Below are 18194 nucleotides of genomic sequence, written 5' to 3'. Positions count from 1 at the left end.
GTGTGTTCAGCGTTAATCAGTGAGAGCAGAGATCAGGTGCTGCTAGCAGACCACACAGTCGGTTTATCTAGTTTATTTTTCCTTTAATTCTACAACAATGTAATGCTCTTTAAAGCAAATCCGACAAAACAAAAATATTCAGACTGAACAAGGAGCACTTGTTACAGGAAATCGCTATGTACAGCTACACACTCTGACAGACATGAGAAGGTTCAAAGTGCTTATCAAACAGGAGGGAGGGGGGGGGGGGGGGGGTAATAAAACTGCTTGGCACCAGTCTCCACCAAAAGAGACACACACACACGAGATTACCGGGCTATTGCAGTGACGCCTCTGATGGAGCACGTCAGCGTGAGTGAAGAGAAATAAAACGCATGCAGACCAAGAGAGGAAAAGAAAGCACAGCAAGGGATCATACTGGTGACGTTATCCGATGACCTGTTCACCACGTGACCCCTCCCACATACAACCACCAACCATGATGCTCGTCACAATACTGAAAAGCACAGCACACGTTCAGTTTCAGCTTTATTTTGATGCACTCTGAGGCAGTGTCGTCTTAATGACATGTGCAAAAAATAGCCTTTTTTCTATCTTTTTTAGACAATTCACATTCATGGGTTGTTGAACAAGACAAGCTTGGTGCCCCACATGCCTGTGATGGTGGTGACGATACAGAGTAAGGAGTCATGCTGCCGCCTGCCGATGTGTTTACAGGGGAAGGGAGAAAGCGTTGGCCTTCAAGGGACATTACGCATCTCATTATAGCCAAATTTAGTCTTTTGGTACCATTTCAGTCTATATTTAAGAGATCATGAAGTGATGGCAAACGTTATCCGTCAACATTTACGACATGGACACTTGGAATAAATCATCCGTTAATAGGAGCACTGATCTAGAATAACAAGCCAGCTTCACAACATTATAATCGTTGGATGTTAAGTCTATATTCTGGTTGAAGATCAGTTTATCTAAATTTCTTCAGATATCAAAACACAGCTCAGATTAGAGAGGCTGGTCTGCGTCGAACCAAAATTTGAATTTCCTGCACGGTTAATGCAGCAGTACCGTCTCAAAGAAATGAGTGTTTGAACAGTTAATGCCACTCTTGTTGCTCATCACAAGTAAATATTACATTTACAGAAATAAGGGGCCAAACAAATTCCTATTTTCCGTTCTGTTTAAGAGACTGGAAGTCCAGCTTTTGATTTAAACACCACTTCCACAGGACAGTGAGAAAAACACTTCAAACCTGTTGTTGTACTGACCACCTTTCAACATCAGCTCCACTGCACACTTCAATCATCTGCTGATTTAAATCCGACAGGAGATATGATCGGTGATATAAGCTCGAGTACGATTCAATAGTATCATGCTGTCATGAATCACAGTTATGCATTTCCTCCGATAGTCAAAACTTTATCATCCCGAAGCACAAGTGGGCCGTTCTCTGCTGACCCGACAAGCTGATGAGGAAGAAAGATGAAAAGATTGTCATTCTCAACAATAAGATGACGATTAAAATGAACGTCTGTGACTGTGTGCTGTACCTTTAATTCTCCAGCTGACTAAGGGGGACAAATAATAATTCAATGATAACAACAAAGGCCATTCCCAATGATGTAGATGTGGAAAGTCACTCGGCTACTAGAAGCTCAGTGGGAATCTGTGTGTGCACAAAGTAGAGGTAGTGTTTGTAGATGACTTTGTATGGAGCAATGTGTGTGTGGGTGAGTTGAGGGGGGGCTTTTATTTTGGGTTTAGGCTGTTTGTTTTGGACCACCGTTCTCTCAGTGCATCGACTTCTCATTGGCTACAGACGCACTCGTTTCATTCTCAGTCTCACACGTGATCGTCGGAGGTCACGTGACGCTCTGACTTAACCCCCCCTTCTCCTAATATGGAAATGGTTAGAGCCACGAGTCCTTCTGCCATTGGCTGATACAAAACAGAAATGACGTCGAGTGTCGCTGTAGCCTCGGATCAGAACCATCTCTCACTCCTCTCAACACACACTGATTATCCTGTGGCATTTGAATTGTCTGGATTTCAAACAGCAACAAACCTTGAATAAATTAAATCAAAAATAACGATCGCATTTCAGAAGGAAAACCACTGCAGCATCAAAACAGGACACCCTGCGTCGCTATTAAAAAAACACACGTTATCTTCAACAGGTCGCAAAATATACTTTTTTTTCTGCAATTAATAACAAGAAAACTAAGAAATAAGAAATAAAAAAACTTTTTGGTGACTAATTAAGTGAGCCACTAATCAAGGATTCTATACATTTTTCTTAAATGCTATATAGGTATCTGAATATATTATTTTATTCATTTATTTTACAAAACAGAGTGTGAGAGTGTGTGTGTGTGTGTGTGTGTGTGTAAGGAGGTCATTGAATGGGTGTTAGGCAGAGCGGGTGTCTCGGTGAAGCTTCTCTAACATATTTCATGAGGGAGTTACAGACTTTTAAAAACAAGAGCCCTTTCTGTTGCCGCTGCTCTCCTCGATTTCTCAGCCAATCGCAGCGCAGATCACAAGTGAGGTCACGGTCTACGGCAGCCTCGAGAAAACAATTACATTAAATAAAAATGAGAATGTGTTTCCTTCGGAAATTTGAACACGGAAGTTAAATGTGTCAAATTCACAGCTGTGCTAGTGATTTCCACTGAGAGACTGAAAAGTGACGCTCAGCTCCCAGTGCCTGCTGGGTAAAAACAATAAAAAACAGGGCTGTTGTGAGTGAAGGGCGTGATGGTATGGCTAACAGGAGAGATTACTCCGCCGGTCAGTCTGCGTCTGACACACAGTGACGACGCCACAACACATCAGCTTAGTAACAGTCTGTCAGCAGGCAGAGCTGAGCGGCCGTCAGCTGTTAAAGGGTCACATGTTTTTAACTAACTAGTCCTGTTTTAAGACTCACGTGGGTGATTCTGTTCAAAGATAATAAACTCTCCTCGCTGTGAACGAGATAAGTACTCAAAAGAAGTAAAGTACTTTGAGAGAATAAAAAAAATCCTCAAAAAGCTTAACTTTGAGGATTCTAACGTCCTCTGGGCTGAATCTCAACACAGTAACACAAACACGGCAATATATATTTTCTTTCCAAATATGCAAGTTGAGATTCAGCCCAGAGCATTTTAAAGGGTCAGTTCACCAAAATTACTAGATTGTGGATGATCCAGTAATGAGTCCAATGAATTTTGTAAAGGAGCACTTCATCAATTCTTCACATAATGTCAGTTTACTTATCATGAGGCGTACGGCTGACAACAAGTTGTATAATGTCTTCTGTGGCTCAGGAGGGTCTTGAACAAGTCTAAAAAATATATAAAATAATATAACCCTGATGATGTCATAGTGATGTCATCAGGGTAGGTAGGAAGGATCCAGCTTAAAGACACGACTGAGTTGCATTGTTGGACCCTGAACCACACTAGGGGACTAAAAGTCAAGATATATCGGAAGTTCAATACTAAATCGGTGGCGTACTGCTTCCGAAATTCTTCAGCACTGTGAGCCACAAACAATTAGTTATTTTATAATCGAATAGTCAAACTGCTGAAAACACCCTCTGGTTTCAGGTTCTCAAATGTAAAGAAATGAAACTTTATATATTTGTTATATAATTGAATATCTTTTAGTTTTGGACCGTTAGTCGGACAAAACAAGCAGTGTGGCCTCTTAGACAATATAATGGTCATATTTCACTATATTCTGATATATTACAGAAAGAAAATATGAATTGATTAACTGGTAAAATGATTTGATGACTTATTAACAATTTAAACCAACAGGAGCAGCTCCACTGTCTCCGGGTGGCAGCAGAAATCTCAGAAATGAGATCCCAAAACGAACTGAAATGAGATGTGCGTCACGGTTCGATACCACCAGAGCTAAGTGAGGTAACATAGTGTTGCAATTTGGGTGAACTGACCCTTAAAGCGTTGCCTAAACAACATCTGTGAAATATCAGCTATCCAGACATTTCTAAAGCTGAGGGACCGTCTCTGGAGATGTTCCATGTGGCTACTGATCCTACGTCCTCCAAAGTAAAGAGTCCAAGCTTTGAGATGATGGTGCGTAAGAGTCCGACGAGCTGCTAAATGATTCAACGGACCAAAGTCCTCCGAGAGACTTCAGCAAACACAGTGAGACCACCTCCTCTGCCTGCCTGGTCCAAGGCACCAGCATGTCCATTCTCACTCCTCGGAGTGGCGTCCCGTCACTGCCACAAACCATCTGTGTGGCAAATGTGTGCATTACACTCTCACACACACACACACGCACGCACACACACACGCACACACACACGCACACACACACACACCTCCTCCTGTGCACACCCACTTTTCAGAGCGCTCGGCATCTCACCAACACGTCATTCAGCTCCTCCGCCGCATCATCTGTATATACACATTAAATTCCATCTCTGCGGCACACACGCACACACGCACACACACGCGCGCGCACACGCGCGCGCACACACGCACAAAGTACATGGGACATTCTGTGTAGCTCCTGTGCGCTTCTTCTTCAGCGGTGCGCCGGTGTCGGCGGCCGGCTGCTCATCCTGTCCCGCTGCTCTGAAGCTCAGTTGGAGCTGGCTGTGATGGGTTTCTCCAGGTCCAGGTCCAGGTCCAGGGGAGCCGGGCACAGCTTGAGGCTGCCGTAGCAGGTCTTGCAGACGCGGCTGGGCTCGAACAGCTGCTGGCTTGGCACTGGGATCTTCTGGTCGCAACAGCTGGCACAGAACACGTTACCGCAGTTCCTGCAGGGAAGCACAGACAAGTCACTGCCTCTCCACACCTACAGTTACCTCGAGTCTCCTCTGCATACGAGCCGCTATCTTTGCACTCGGCCCCGTTCTTCATGCATGGAAAACAGAGTTAGCTTGATTTGATTGTCAAACATGTGATACAAGTCTAGATTTATTATGAATTCAATGCTGTTTTAAGGTTTATCTGGAGCTCAAACCTGCCAAAGGGCTCATTGATAGTTAGGATGAGGATGGGCACCGTTGTTTTTAACAAATGTTTAACACGAGTAAAAAAAGTGAATGTGGTGAGGACTATTTTCGATTGAGAGAGAGAGATATATACATATATATATATAGAGCACTTGTAAGTATTTACATCAGCAGGATGGTGGACAGTATGTGAGAGTAGAGTGTCAAATGTTACCCAGTGCAACACATTGATGTGTTTTCAATAGTTTTGGCCAATGGAATAAGACTGCTGATATACTGGTGGGATCAGTCCAGTGCTGGTTGTGGTCTTTTCATGGGATTTGACAGACTAATCCTTTAACTACTGAGCAGCTGCGGTGCCATCATGAGAATGATCATGTGATCCGCATTCCGCTCTGATTATGCTGTCTATATTTCAAAATAAGAGCGCATCACTATTCAACACGGATCCGAGGACCAAGTTAGCTGAATGAGAATTAACGGGATTATTTAAGCCACATTTAACGAACAAATGGGTCTCCCGTAAACAAACGAAACACAATCTTTTTGTTGTTGCTACTCCATCTGATCACAGTCCGATCACTTTGGATGCATGATAAAACAGGTGGAAGGAAGAAATGATCCTCATCCTGTTTTCAGCTCCACTCTGCGGTGATGCCGCACTACGTGCCGGGTTAGCAGAGGCGCTCCGAAACTCAGTGGTGCTAGCTTGATAATTCAGTCCATTAAAAAACACGTTAAGATCACTAGACAGGAAGGCAGGTCACACTGGAGGCTTCCGATAGCCATGCTCAGATTAGGATGTAAGGCCATGCTCACACACTGACACACACAGCCGCCCCTTCTATCTGCCTGAACTCACCCCGAGCAAAAAGTTATAATTAAAGAAAAAGATCGAATTCACTCGGAGTCTCCGGTCTTTTACACCACCGAGTGGACCGAGTGGTCTCCAGTACCATGCTGAGCTGCTGAGCGGTGAGATGCAGACGGCTGGTTTCGGGGCAGCATGCTGCCATGTTGTGTGTTGTGGTGGTGGGGGTGGGGGGTAGGTGGGGGGGGGCAGGATGCGGATGTGGTGCTATGGCAGGAGGAGTGTTGAGGTTGAGGAAGTCCACAGTTTTTTGTTTTTTTAGATTAGAATGTTTTTTTCAGGTGGAATAACAATCAGCCCCTTGACCAATCACAGCCCTCCCTCCCACTGACAGCACCCTGCTCACACACAGCCAATTAAAAAAATCGCTGAATGTAAACACATTGGCTCAGCAGGACGCACACTCAAGTCAATACATCTCAGACAAGAAGAGAGATTTCCCTGAAGATTTTCTGACAACTACGACAGAATGAGAGGGAAACCAGATGCAACAGGTGAGGAGGGGGAGGAGCAGCAGGGATGGGGGGGGGGGGGGGAATTAGGAGGAGGTAGGTGCAGCGATGCCAGGTTAAAAGGGTGGAGGGTGGGGGGTGGCGAAGGGGACAGGGGAGCCGGATCTCACCAGACCTCCTGGACAGGCTCCCTGCCACTGTAGAGAGGGGCAGACAATGGATAAGAACTGCCTGAGCAGTGGAGAACACGTCACACACTAAAACACACTTCCTGCTGAAGATGTGCGTCTAAAATCTAGAAAATCTAAGATTGTTACAATGGTGAGATGGCTGCATTGCTACACTGGTGATTCCAGACTTCTGTGTTTTGAATCCATGGCTGAAATACGATTTTTTATAGTAAGATTAATATAGTACAGATTATTGAACACAGCTTTGTCTGCAGTCCAGACCACACTGGATGAGCAACTAGACGTCCAATTGAATCCTCTCAGTGATTAAATTGATTAGGGCTGACACCGAATAGTCGACTACTCGATCTAAGGAGCCTGATTCCACCGTTAATCTCTCAGTCCGATCAGCAGTGGGGGAAAATGTGGTCGTGAAACAAAAGATCATTCCAGAATGATCTCGTTCTGCACACCTCAAATCACCAAACTATATCCGGATACTTTGAAGTACTTTGAATGGTCAAAGTTGTTCAGTCTGGCCCAGTTATATCTGGGCTCATCAGTGTAGGACGGCAGCTTTATCCAAAAACAATCAATCTAATCTATTTCAATTCTATCTACGCGGACACCATCACGATGTCATCTGGGTTATCTCAGCTTGGGTTTGAGTCAATTTATAATAGAAAACCTGCATTTCAAACTGCAGGTGTGGAGTTTGAAAGCTATGGGTGTTTACCAGGCAGGGATGGTGTAATAAAGATAATCAAGTTGCATTATGGGGGATGTAGAACTCAGCGTTTTTGGACTCATACCAGCGCCTAAAAGTCAGAATATCTCAACTTCTGCTGCTTAGATTTGGACCATTTTTTAAGTTTGTCGCTCACATTTCTCACAACTTTGTGGAAATGCAATACTAAATCACTGCTGTGGCCCATTAATGAGAGAGCAGAAAGGACACACTTGGTACTAAAAATGCATCTTGGACCTAATCATAGTGGAGATTTAAAACATATTAAGGACACGTTTGATTGTCTTAACCATATTTACTGTAATAAGTAATTATTACAGAGCAGGCTGGACAATAAACTGAAACACAATCTGTGACATGTATGTGGAGAGGAAGTAAAATCCCACCAGAAAAGGTCACTCACGATGAATTTAAGACGTATTAAGATGCGGAGTGTGAACTGAAAGCTGCCTCAGCCTAATCTAGATTAGTCTGGATGTATCGGGACACATAAACTCAGTCTGAACCGAAGAGGGGCGAGCTTAAACAGAGGAAACGTCTCTTTAAGCCTCAACGGGACAGACAGGAGAGGTCAATGACAGGGATAGTGACTGAAGGTTTGAGCTTCTGCAGCTTGATAACCCTCAGTACATACCTGCAGTGATGCCTCCTGGCGGCGAGCCAGAACCTGCTCTCACAGCCGTAACACTGGGCTGCCAAATGGTCGGGGTACCAGCGAGTCACCTGTAATGTACAGACTAATCTCAGTTCACAGCTCCCATCGACCATCATCAAGTGTCATTTCTAAGAGATCTGAAGTCCATAAATGCGAGCTACTTCCCTCCCTGAAATGATCTTGGCCTGGCTGCTCACCTCATTGTCCTGCTTGTCCACCTGCTCCCAGCTGGCCTCGGAGAAAAGCTCTGTGCTGCAGCGCGACAAACAGTTGGGGTCCAGGTTGTACTCAGAGTCTGTCATTGAGGTCTGCATGGAGGGAGACACAGACAATCAGAAGGAGTGTGAAGGAGTTCATCATGCTCAAGTTACAGCTTAAAATGTAACCATCCAGGAGGCAAACAGATCGGCTGGTTGGTCAGTTTCATGGCCGGCCTGTCAGCATCTTACCACTTCGTCTCCCATGTCTCCGTTGATCCGGTGGGAGCCGGCGTGCTGCTGATTCTCCAGGCGGCTCCACAGTTCCTGCACCTGCTTCTTCAGAGTCTCCACCTCCATCTGGTGTCCCGCCTCGATCTGCCTCAGCCTCTGCTGGATGACGTCCGTGTGCATGGTCAGCCCGTCGTCGTCAAGGTGGCTGCGGGACGGCTGCTCCGGGCTGATGGCGGCCCGGCCCAGCAGGGCGTGGCACCAGCGGTGCTGGGAGCAGCTTCCGCGTGGATGGAGGATCAGGGAGTTGCAGCTCACTAGGGACACCTGTCGACTCAGAGGAACCCTCTCCCCGTTCCCTTTGGCCCAGTGATGTCCTCCACAGGGCTCCCCGTCGGAGCTGTCGCCGTTACAAATCCCCTCCCTGCTGGGGTCAGCACTCACAGACTGAAAGGCACTGACCGAGGGTCGCTTGCAGCCCCCGTTTAAAGTTCTGATAAAGCCATGCTCGCCTGCCTCCAGACCTTTCTCCTTCCTGGAGCAGGGCGGTTGGTTCCTGCCGTCACTGCAGGGCTGACGGGCCGGACAGACGGGTGGCTGTGCTGGTGGCTCCATCCTGCCGCAGGCCTCTTCAGTTAAAGTCTCTGTGGAGCTTTCCATCAGGGAGGCCCTCTTATCCACCTGCTCCACTGGCTCGGAGTCACCGTGGTCAGATTCAGAGTCAGGGCAGGTCTCCTCATCCACATCAGGCTCTGGCTCTTCAGGCGACCGGTCCACAAAGCCGTTAGTTATAGTTCTATGGGCTGCAGGCTCCTCTGGCTCATCTGAGCTGGACTCACTGGGTCCATGTGCAAGCTCCTCTTGCACAGAAGAGTTCTCTACATCCTGCTTCTCCAGATCCTCCGGGGCCTGAGTCACCTCAGCTGCTTGTTGATCGAGCTCCTCTGCCATCTGTGTGGGCAGAGGGGGGGACACACCCTCCTCATCGGCCTCCATTACGCCATTTACTGGATGGTGACCATTAGCAAGCACTGCTCTCTGTATCTCAGTCCCGTTGACCTCAGCACACTGATCCTCCTCTTCAACTTTTGCTACTTCCTCTGACTCCGTGTTAACGGTGTCAGTGACATGTGTGACAGCGGCACTTCCCTCTCTCTGAACATCTGCTCCCGCCTCCTCCTTAGTGGCTTCCTGAAGGATGTTCTCCATTTGGCCCTCCGCCACGCCCACCGCCACAGAGAGCTCCGCCTCCTTTGCTTCCTCTCCCGTTGCTGCTGTGCTCACAGAGGCTTCCTGTCCGAGCTCAGCGTGCGAGCCCCGGGGCTGCGGGCTGTCCTCCAGTTCAGAGTCCACTCCGTCTGGGTAAGGCCCCACTCCGTTAGGCCACACCTCCTGGTCCGGGTTGCCCCCTCCCTCGGGCCCCACTGCCATGTTGAGCTCCAGAGATCGCCGGTGGTCTTGCCACTTCTCATTGAGGCTCGGGTCACTGGAGCGGCGGTTAGGAGCCAGAGAGCTTCCCAGCTCACATGCACTGGGCAAGTTGTCGAACGAACGAGTCTTCGTACGTCTGAAGGGCAAACAAAAGAAGAATTATGCTCAGGAAACAACATGTCATTACATAATAATGAGTCAGTGTGTCTATGACGAATCTGCAGCTGCACACACAAGCATTACAAAATGTTTAGTCGACAAATAAATCACGTCAGTCTCATCAAAAAGAAAAATGCATTCAGACCTAGTATCTTTAACTTAGAGCTAGCCATCTTAAATTATGCCATCATTGAAATGAATCAACTTCCTGCTGCTCTTCCTCGATGGTATGACTGTCATGAGACACGAGATAAGTATAGCGTAAAACTGTATCTGTGACTGGGAGGGCCCGAGCAGAGCAAAGTATCTAAGTGGAGTTGAAACGCCCGGTTCGTCTGGCTGTGGGAGTCCTCGACCTGTGTTTATCTTACATGAGGGAGGAAGAGAGGGGGGGGGGGGTCGGATGCCAGCGCGCCAGGCTCACCTGCCCAGGGGCGCATCCTCAGGGTTGCCACCAGGCACCGGGTAGGGGGCGCAGGAGTCATCTGAGGGGGTGGTGGGGGAGGAGCTGGGCAGGTAGACCGCCGTCCACAGCATCAGGTTGCGTACGTGACACACTGGGTGGAGAACCTGCAACAACAGCTGCAAACTTAGCTCGGTGTCATCAGAAGAGAGAAGGGAAATGACAAATAATAGCAAAATAGCACAAAAACAACAGTAACCATAACAATCAAAATCTCACAGGCCAAAACAATTAGTGAGAAATCCAAAGAGACCTTATGACATGCATGGCTCTGGGGCTCATCTTTCCCACAATGCATTAGAAGACCTTGCTGTCTGAACTTGTAGGATTTGGAAAAGCCTCTTTGTTTTTGTTTTCAATTCCACTGAGACATTTTCTTTAACGTCATTAACTTAAGTTCCTCGTTTGTCTTCAAACCAGAACTAGCAGTAGCCACTTCCTAAAGGACTCAAGGCTCAACACTTAGTGATAGACAGAGGACGTACTATCTCGGAGTGGGAGGAGTACAGCATGTTCCTCAGTGTGCGGTTTGCCGGTCTCAGCAGGGACCAGACGGAGCAGGTCCGCTCCTGAACGTGGCGGTCCTCCCTCTCCTTGCCGCTGTTACACAGGAAGGTGCCGAACAGACAGGAGTAGGTGTGCTGCACCATTTTCACCTGCACACACACACACGCACACACACGCACACGCACACACACACACACACACACACACACACACACACACACACACACACAGACATGTAGCGGCTTGTATACACACTTCAGGTATGATAATAAGAGCCGAGATGCCGGGAGCTTCCTAATACGACTTAAGAACACACCAGACTGGAACTGCATCAGTCGCTCACAATCAGAAAGTGACATGAATACACTTGAAACAGAGGCACTGCTGCACGTGACAGCATTCTGAAGCATCTAACCTCAGGATTCTGTCAGACTTCACTAGTTCTGTTTGACATCAGACACCAAACTTTTACGCACCAGGAAGGCCTCATTAAACTCAAAGGAGCATGGGAACTGCCTCTGCAGCTGGTGAACACAGTCCAGCCACTGCAGGAAGACGGGGCAGCGCTCGTTCAGGTCCTCAGAGTTTTCCCCATGGCCGCAGCGGTCGGCAAACTTGTGGCCGAAGTCAAGCCAATCAGTCTCCACCAAAACCTGGAAGCCCTGCACAAAGACGTCACAAGAAATGGTAGTGTGACACTTTTAGACCAATCACACAGACAGTTTTCTTTTTCACATAAAAACAACAAATGCTCATAAAAGTGAACAATTCTATCCTAGAAGCATTGGAAATATCACATTTATTACATATCGTATGTCAATGTTAGGAGAGTTTACATGGGAACATACCCCCAAAACTAAAATAAAAAATGCTAACAAAGGTCACAAGGGTCCGTGACGGAACTGAAAGAAGAAGAGTCTTCAGTACCTCAATAGTGCGGTAGTAAGGGTCCAGCAGCACTTTGGACAAAGCAACGATCTGAGGGGTGCGGTCCCAGCCGTCAGAGCAGTGCACCAGAACGGGCCGGTGGTCTCTGTCCACAGCGTTGACCACCAGCAGCGCCGCCTTCAGCAGCAGCGACAGGTGCTGCAGCCACTTGGTGCTCTCCAGTGCAGAAAGCCAGCTGCAGGCACACAAACATCAAACAAGCAAACACATCAGAGGACCTCACACGCCTCAGACACATGCGTTATAAGGACGAGTACATAGCATGGGCTAGTGCCACATACCACAGCATTTACAGCTACATCTAGTTAGCAGCAACGTCTCAAGCAACTCAAGCAACTTTGTATAGCTGAGAGCGCAACCATGATGTAAATGTGTTAGGTAATTTCACTTTCTTAATATTTTCCATCTTAGAAAACAAAGTGTTAACTGATATGTAAAATGGTCCTATATTGTCCTGATGTAAGCCTGTATTTACATAATGCGTACATATGCACTTATTGTTTTTAAATCTGCAATAACTTTTTTTGGCCAGTTTGGGGAAGCAGAAACAAGCTGCGAACAAACAACATATCAACACTTATTAAGTTGAAAGGTCACACGTGTAAGCAAACATTCATATAATATATCTGACACGTCTGCTAAGTGCTCAACTGTGTTCACCAGCTAGCTGCTAAAGTCCACTGTACACTTCCTGCTCAGCACCAAACGACAGACGGTCATATTCCAAAATATTGCATGACCAGTGGGCGACATGCATACACCTTGACCTACTTACACCTTGACCTACTTACATTATGAGTAAATGTTTCACTTGCCTTATCTTATCTGGGTCATTATCTAAATCATTATGTGTGTTTTGTATCGTCTATAAACACAGGGCGTATGTAAAAGAGACAGATAAGCCTGTAAGTCTACAACTTAGTTCTATCACGCTTTGTAAACTAGCCAGCGCCTGGTGGGGCGTCTCACATGGGGCTTGGCCGGACATAGCCCAAAAAATCCAAATGGATGTACCGTATTTTCCGCACTATAAGGCGCACTTAAAAGCCTTTAATTTTCTCAAAAAACGACAGTGCGCCTTGTAATCCGGAGCGCCTTATATATGGATCAATTGGTTAATTGGTTGATCCATACTGGTTGTACACGGCGCTCTGTCAAAATGTTTCAGTACGACTGGTAAACTACAAAGCCGCACCGCGGTAAACACCGGTACTGTGCTTACTCCTAGTCCAACACCACTTGTGTGTATAAAGACCCCAAAATGGCACCTTTCAAGAGACACGCTTACGACGCTATTCTATTCTATGCGCCTTATAATCCGGTGCGCCCTATATATAAAAACAGTTCTAAAATAGGCCATTCATTGAAGGTGCGCCTTATAATCCGGTGCGCTTTATAGTGCGGAAAATACGGTATCTTTACACGACGGAGGGTAAAATGGAGCAATCAGGCTCAGGATAAACCGGTTGTGATGGATGGATGCTTTGTAAACTGATACAACAATAAGAAAAACTTGTGTAACCTGCTGTTTTTATGCATAAACACCATTAAATGTGCAAAAGGCACTACGAGTAATACTCAAATAAAGAAAGTACAAAGGTATAAGTATATGTACTGTATGTTTGTGTAAAAAAACGCTGGATTAGGATCTAGAGTTGGGGAGATTTTTGTCCTCTGATTGGATCTCTTAAACCACTTTCAACAACGTCCTCTTAAGCCAGAGTGATTCAGTTACATCACTGTAGCATTGAGTCTGGGAGTGCAGGCAGAAAGAGATCCTCCACTTGGGGTTGGGCCCGGCTTTCTAAATCAGGCCCAGATGTATCGCCAAGGCCAGCTGTGATTACTAGTTACTGACAGTTACAGCAAAGTTTGGAGTTTAATAGTTTTAGCCTGCAGAGCTTTAAAGTTGCGACTATAGGAAGTCAGATGCACTCCTGGAGGCGGAAAGAAACGTACTTGGCTGGATCAGGCATCTGAGTGCAGAGGAAACGCAGAGACTGGAAACTCTTGCGGATGGAGTGGATGTTGGCCATGCCCATAAACACCACCTCACAGTTGGGATAGTACTCTGGAACAGGAGGAAAACAATGGTTAAAGAAAAGAAAGAAAACTAAAGCTGGAGGAGCTTTTCATTTCAGCACACAGAACAATCACATTTGCTGTGAACTGAGCTCCTGAATCCACAGCATCCATTGACCTAAGTCTGCTTGTAACCGGGGACTGAGCCGAGAAGACCTACCTGGGCATTCACAGCCTCCCCCTTTGGCCCTGTTAGCTACGGCAGCAGCGTAGGACCTGGCGTCCAGGATCAGTAACTTGTGGGGCTGTGTGGCCAAAGTCTCCACCTCTGAGCTGTTGGTCATGGAGGATTCTGATATGGACATCAAGCACAGCAAACTGATCTCTCAGTAGAGGTTGTATGAATGCAGGGCTTCATTATCACAATCAAGAAGTGCAGAAGACATGAATAAGTCTCATCCAGGCACAACCATCAGAATCTAAACAGTTAAGTGTGAGTTTGTTTACATCTGCTGCTTCAGACAAGCCGTAACAGGCCGCATTGCACAACGGCATCTGCTGTTCATGCAGACAGCAAGATATTGTGGTAACATCCATCTGTAGGTGGTGGTAGGTGTGTGTGTGTGTGTGTGTGTACTGTATGTCAGTCAGTGAGAGGGCGAGTGATGCTGACTGAGTGTGAGCCTCTCACCAAAGTCGGTGTCGGGCAGGTCAGTGCCGTTGGTGTAGCCGCCGTTAGACAGGTGTTTGCGGGAGCTTCCGTCCACGGCGCAGGCCTTGGCGATGGACTGGACCAGGTGCTCGTCATCAGCGTTCCTCCAGCCCCACCAGCTGACCTCTGGCTGACCGCAGCGGGCGATCACAGCTCCGGTGGTCTGGTGCCTGTGTGTGGAGGGGACCGGGGAGAAGTTAGCCAAAACACAAGAGAAACGAAGAGAAGACTATGGTGGTTTATTTCACCTGGGAACTAATCTTATTTACAGGAAAATACTATTTGCTGCTACAGTATGTGGGTTATGACATCATTTACCATCTATCCATTTCTCTTGCCAAGACAAAAAAGGTGGCCAAACTTTGTCTCATATTTCTGGTTTGAGTAGTTTCCAAAAAACAAAAATCAAAGGTTCTCGAGCACCGTTTGTTAAATACAACCGCAATAATAATTCACTGTAGCCGTGACGCAGTGTGTTTCACAGGTTAATAAGTCAGTGGTGTTGTCCATGTTGACAAACTCTGAATAGAGCCACATTGACAAATGTAGCCTGGAGGGAATAATCCATTAGTTAATTAGCTGTATGCTGTGTGTTTTTCAAACAAAAGTAAACTCTGTCCACAGTGACACAGATAAAGAGCCATAAAGATGCCATCTGAAGATGGTTTAATTCCTTTCACAAACAGAATCCAAAGATGCCAATCAGCTCAAAAAGAAAGAAGGCTTTTTATTGCCGCGTGGCTGTTCACAAGTTTGACCTTCTACCTCGATTCAAACACACCGACCTATAAACCACAGCAGGAAACCTCTTCCAGGAGCGGAAGGCTGCCACATTCTCCAGCTCCTTGTCAGTGATCCAGGCTGGCACCAGGAGCTGCTGAGGATAGCTGGGGCAAAGCCTGGCAGAGCAGATGGGAGAGGGAGAGCAAAAAGATTCAACAAAAACAAAGTGGGAGCACCAAAGGGCCGTGGTGGCTCAACTAAAGTCTCAGTCTACAGACACCTAATCCTGGGCCGGGCTCTTATCAGCCCAGGGTGCAGCACCAGTGGAGTACAATAACACAAACACCCACTGTCTAACACACACACACCGACTTATGCCGTTTGCCAATGAAAGCAAAGAACGGATTTATCTTCTCGCTGGGAGTGATGGGAAATCAAAACAGCAGCAGGCATCCTGAATGAGAGCTACTATTACCTGAACTTGCTGTTGATGTCAGATATCCTCCAGGCGTTCTGTGTGTCAAAGCCCATCCTCTCAACCTCGTTCTTGAACCAGGAAGTCACGTGTTCGCCTACAGAGAGCGGAGAAGTCTGATAAGACCGGAGCGGGGAGCAGAGGTTCTACCGGGGGTTACGTGAGGACGTGCGAGCGATAGTCGGGTACCTGGTCTGCACAGCTCGCCGGGCTGCTCCTTCTCGCCAGCGTACACCTCCATGCACCAGGCGTGGAAGGCGAAGGAGAAGAGGTTCTCCAGGTGAGAGGGAGGGCGCACTACTGCATTCAGGCGTTTCAACCATTCCTGACACTGCTCAAAGGTGGAGAACTGACACCTGTGGATCAAACGCAAAAGCCATCATTACACCTGGATCAAGCTACAACATATTATCAAAGCGCAGGGCTGCTACTTCAAAATTGATATCTACTTCTGAAAAGACGGGTGAAGTGAAGATAGCGCTGGCGGTACCGGTTACCAACAGGCTCGGTAGCGAGTAGTATTTTACTATTTGTAGAATTAGATTCCAGTCGTGGCTGCGAAGGATTGTTTCCAACTCCTGTGATCCAAACCTTTCTTATAACTTTCGAGCATTGTTGAGTTTAAAATGAATTAAGAAAAGATAATTCACATCACGTTTTTAATCGAACTGAATATTCTGCTTCTGTGAGAAATGTCAGAATAAACACTGGTGATTTAAAGTTATTTGGCGTTTTCTTACTTAATTCAAGTTCCCTGTACCTTTAACAAAGAGGATGTTATAGTAGGAATGACTTTAGGTTGAGGAGGGTATCACTGGTCATACCTGACGACTTTACAGTCCTTACAGGTGACGTGGAGCTGGAACATATCCCGACACTCCGCGCTCTCTATGAGCTGAAGAGGAACCTGTGTGGGGGGGGAGAGAGAGCGAGAGAGAGAGAGAGAGAGTGAGCGGGAACATCAACTCTACACCCAGTCAGACTTTAAACAGCACAATGAATACATTACGGACCCAAACGCATGCAGTCAGTACAAGTAGTGTGGCAGATTGCAACTGACAATCCATTTAGTAAATTAGTGGTGGTCTACGGAGAAACTCCTTCACGCAAATAATCAGCAATTTCACGTTTTAATTAAAATATTTAATTGTATGAAAAAAAAAAAAAACACCTTTCAGACACATGCTGCTAAAACTATACAAGTCACACAGATTACTTGTCCAGGTGCATTCCCATTAATTTTCCCGTCACATCTCTCTGAGGTCTGTTAATGTACATTATCTTCTTAACAAAAAACACCCAACACTAGATCCAGAGGAGCCTGTATCTGGATTTCCCGTTCGGCCCAGAGCTACAGTCTTATCTTTAATAGGCAAATTTTATCCAAAAGTACAAAACTGTCATGTGCTTATGACTTAAGAGCATACTTTGAATACTGCAGGGAAATACCTATGCTGCTTTTCACTAAGCTCCGTTAATTAGCAAAAGAGCGGTGTTCAGCAGCGCAGCGGGGTTTCATAAAAAGGCTCAAGCTGCCGTTCACACACAGTCCAGAGCCGTGCACCATCGGCAGCCAGTCAATTAGCAGGTCAGTCGCTCAAGATTGGCACCTTCGATGCTTGTGTGGATACATTTTGCCCACCATATTTTTGCACCCGGTGCTAAAACAGGATGAATGATCAGGATTCTACTCCTCCAGCCGGTTAACACACAGGCACACACAAGTCAACCACTCCACGTCGTGCAGCTCTGCCGAGTACTTACTGACACCTCACAACAACAACAACTCTATCCAAAACAAAACAGAGAGAAGTTCAATGTAAGTGGTGCACGTTGATGAGGGGGCTTCCGGATGTTTCGAGCATCCTGCTGCCACAACTTAATTCCTGCCCTCTAATCTACATCACAACTCCTCTGCTGCTTGTTAGCAGCCTCTCGCTCTCTGGCGGCACCTCCCACCCCATATGTGCGAGCTCTGACAACTCTGTGATGCATGCAGATGCCTCGTCAAGCCGTCCAAATATGTGTGAAGTTGGCTCTGCTCGTGTGAGCACAGGGAGGCTGTGTGTGTGAGCCAAGAACCACGGGGCTCATTAAGGTCCAATTAACCTCTGCAGAACCTGACGGGCAGCCAGAAGACAGCAGGAAGCAGTCAGATGGATGCAACCACCAGAACCACTGCATAAATCCTAGACATATGAAGTTTTCATTAACTTAACAATTACATGTAATCATATGGATCAGTTTGAGGAAATGACAAAATTTGGGATTTGGTCCTGTTTTCAATATGGAAACGAAAATCTGTTTTATACCTTACCTGAAGGGATATAACCGCGTTACGGTTAGATTAAAACAGACTAAATGTTGGTTTGTGAAAGTGTCCTAAAACTGTCAAAGTTTTGACTTAAACCCGGGGCTGGATCCGGATCTGATCTAAGAATAATTTTGAAATCTA

At 46.6% G+C, this 18194-nt stretch overlaps 1 protein-coding gene across 3 annotated transcripts in view; it reads right to left on the bottom strand.

Annotated features, from left to right (window-relative positions):
- Positions 1-58: 58 nt before the first annotated feature.
- The window catches only part of mtmr3 (myotubularin related protein 3), a 25023-nt gene continuing 6887 nt past the window's right edge, over positions 59-18194 (bottom strand). The window contains exons 6-21 of one of the 3 annotated variants that reach the window (XM_076104423.1): positions 16564-16646; positions 15929-16095; positions 15740-15836; positions 15327-15440; positions 14521-14711; positions 14050-14181; positions 13767-13878; positions 11787-11982; positions 11336-11521; positions 10838-11008; positions 10314-10459; positions 8321-9866; positions 8069-8179; positions 7851-7939; positions 6469-6495; positions 59-4777 (exon numbers count right to left, since the gene is read on the bottom strand). In XM_076104423.1, coding sequence (XP_075960538.1) covers positions 4600-4777; positions 6469-6495; positions 7851-7939; positions 8069-8179; positions 8321-9866; positions 10314-10459; positions 10838-11008; positions 11336-11521; positions 11787-11982; positions 13767-13878; positions 14050-14181; positions 14521-14711; positions 15327-15440; positions 15740-15836; positions 15929-16095; positions 16564-16646 — 3546 coding nt within the window. In that variant the 3' untranslated portion in view covers positions 59-4599. The remainder of the gene's footprint in view (positions 4778-6468; positions 6496-7850; positions 7940-8068; positions 8180-8320; positions 9867-10313; positions 10460-10837; positions 11009-11335; positions 11522-11786; positions 11983-13766; positions 13879-14049; positions 14182-14520; positions 14712-15326; positions 15441-15739; positions 15837-15928; positions 16096-16563; positions 16647-18194) is intronic. The other 2 variants (XM_076104425.1, XM_076104424.1) reach the window with 2 other exon arrangements.

The sequence above is a fragment of the Anarhichas minor genome, unplaced genomic scaffold, assembly GCF_050575085.1.
Source record: "Anarhichas minor isolate MPS153535 unplaced genomic scaffold, ASM5057508v1 ptg000030l, whole genome shotgun sequence".
Lineage (NCBI taxonomy): Eukaryota > Metazoa > Chordata > Actinopteri > Perciformes > Anarhichadidae > Anarhichas > Anarhichas minor.
Note: the sequence above shows the minus strand (reverse complement) of the source record. Positions and strands in the feature narration are given on the sequence as shown.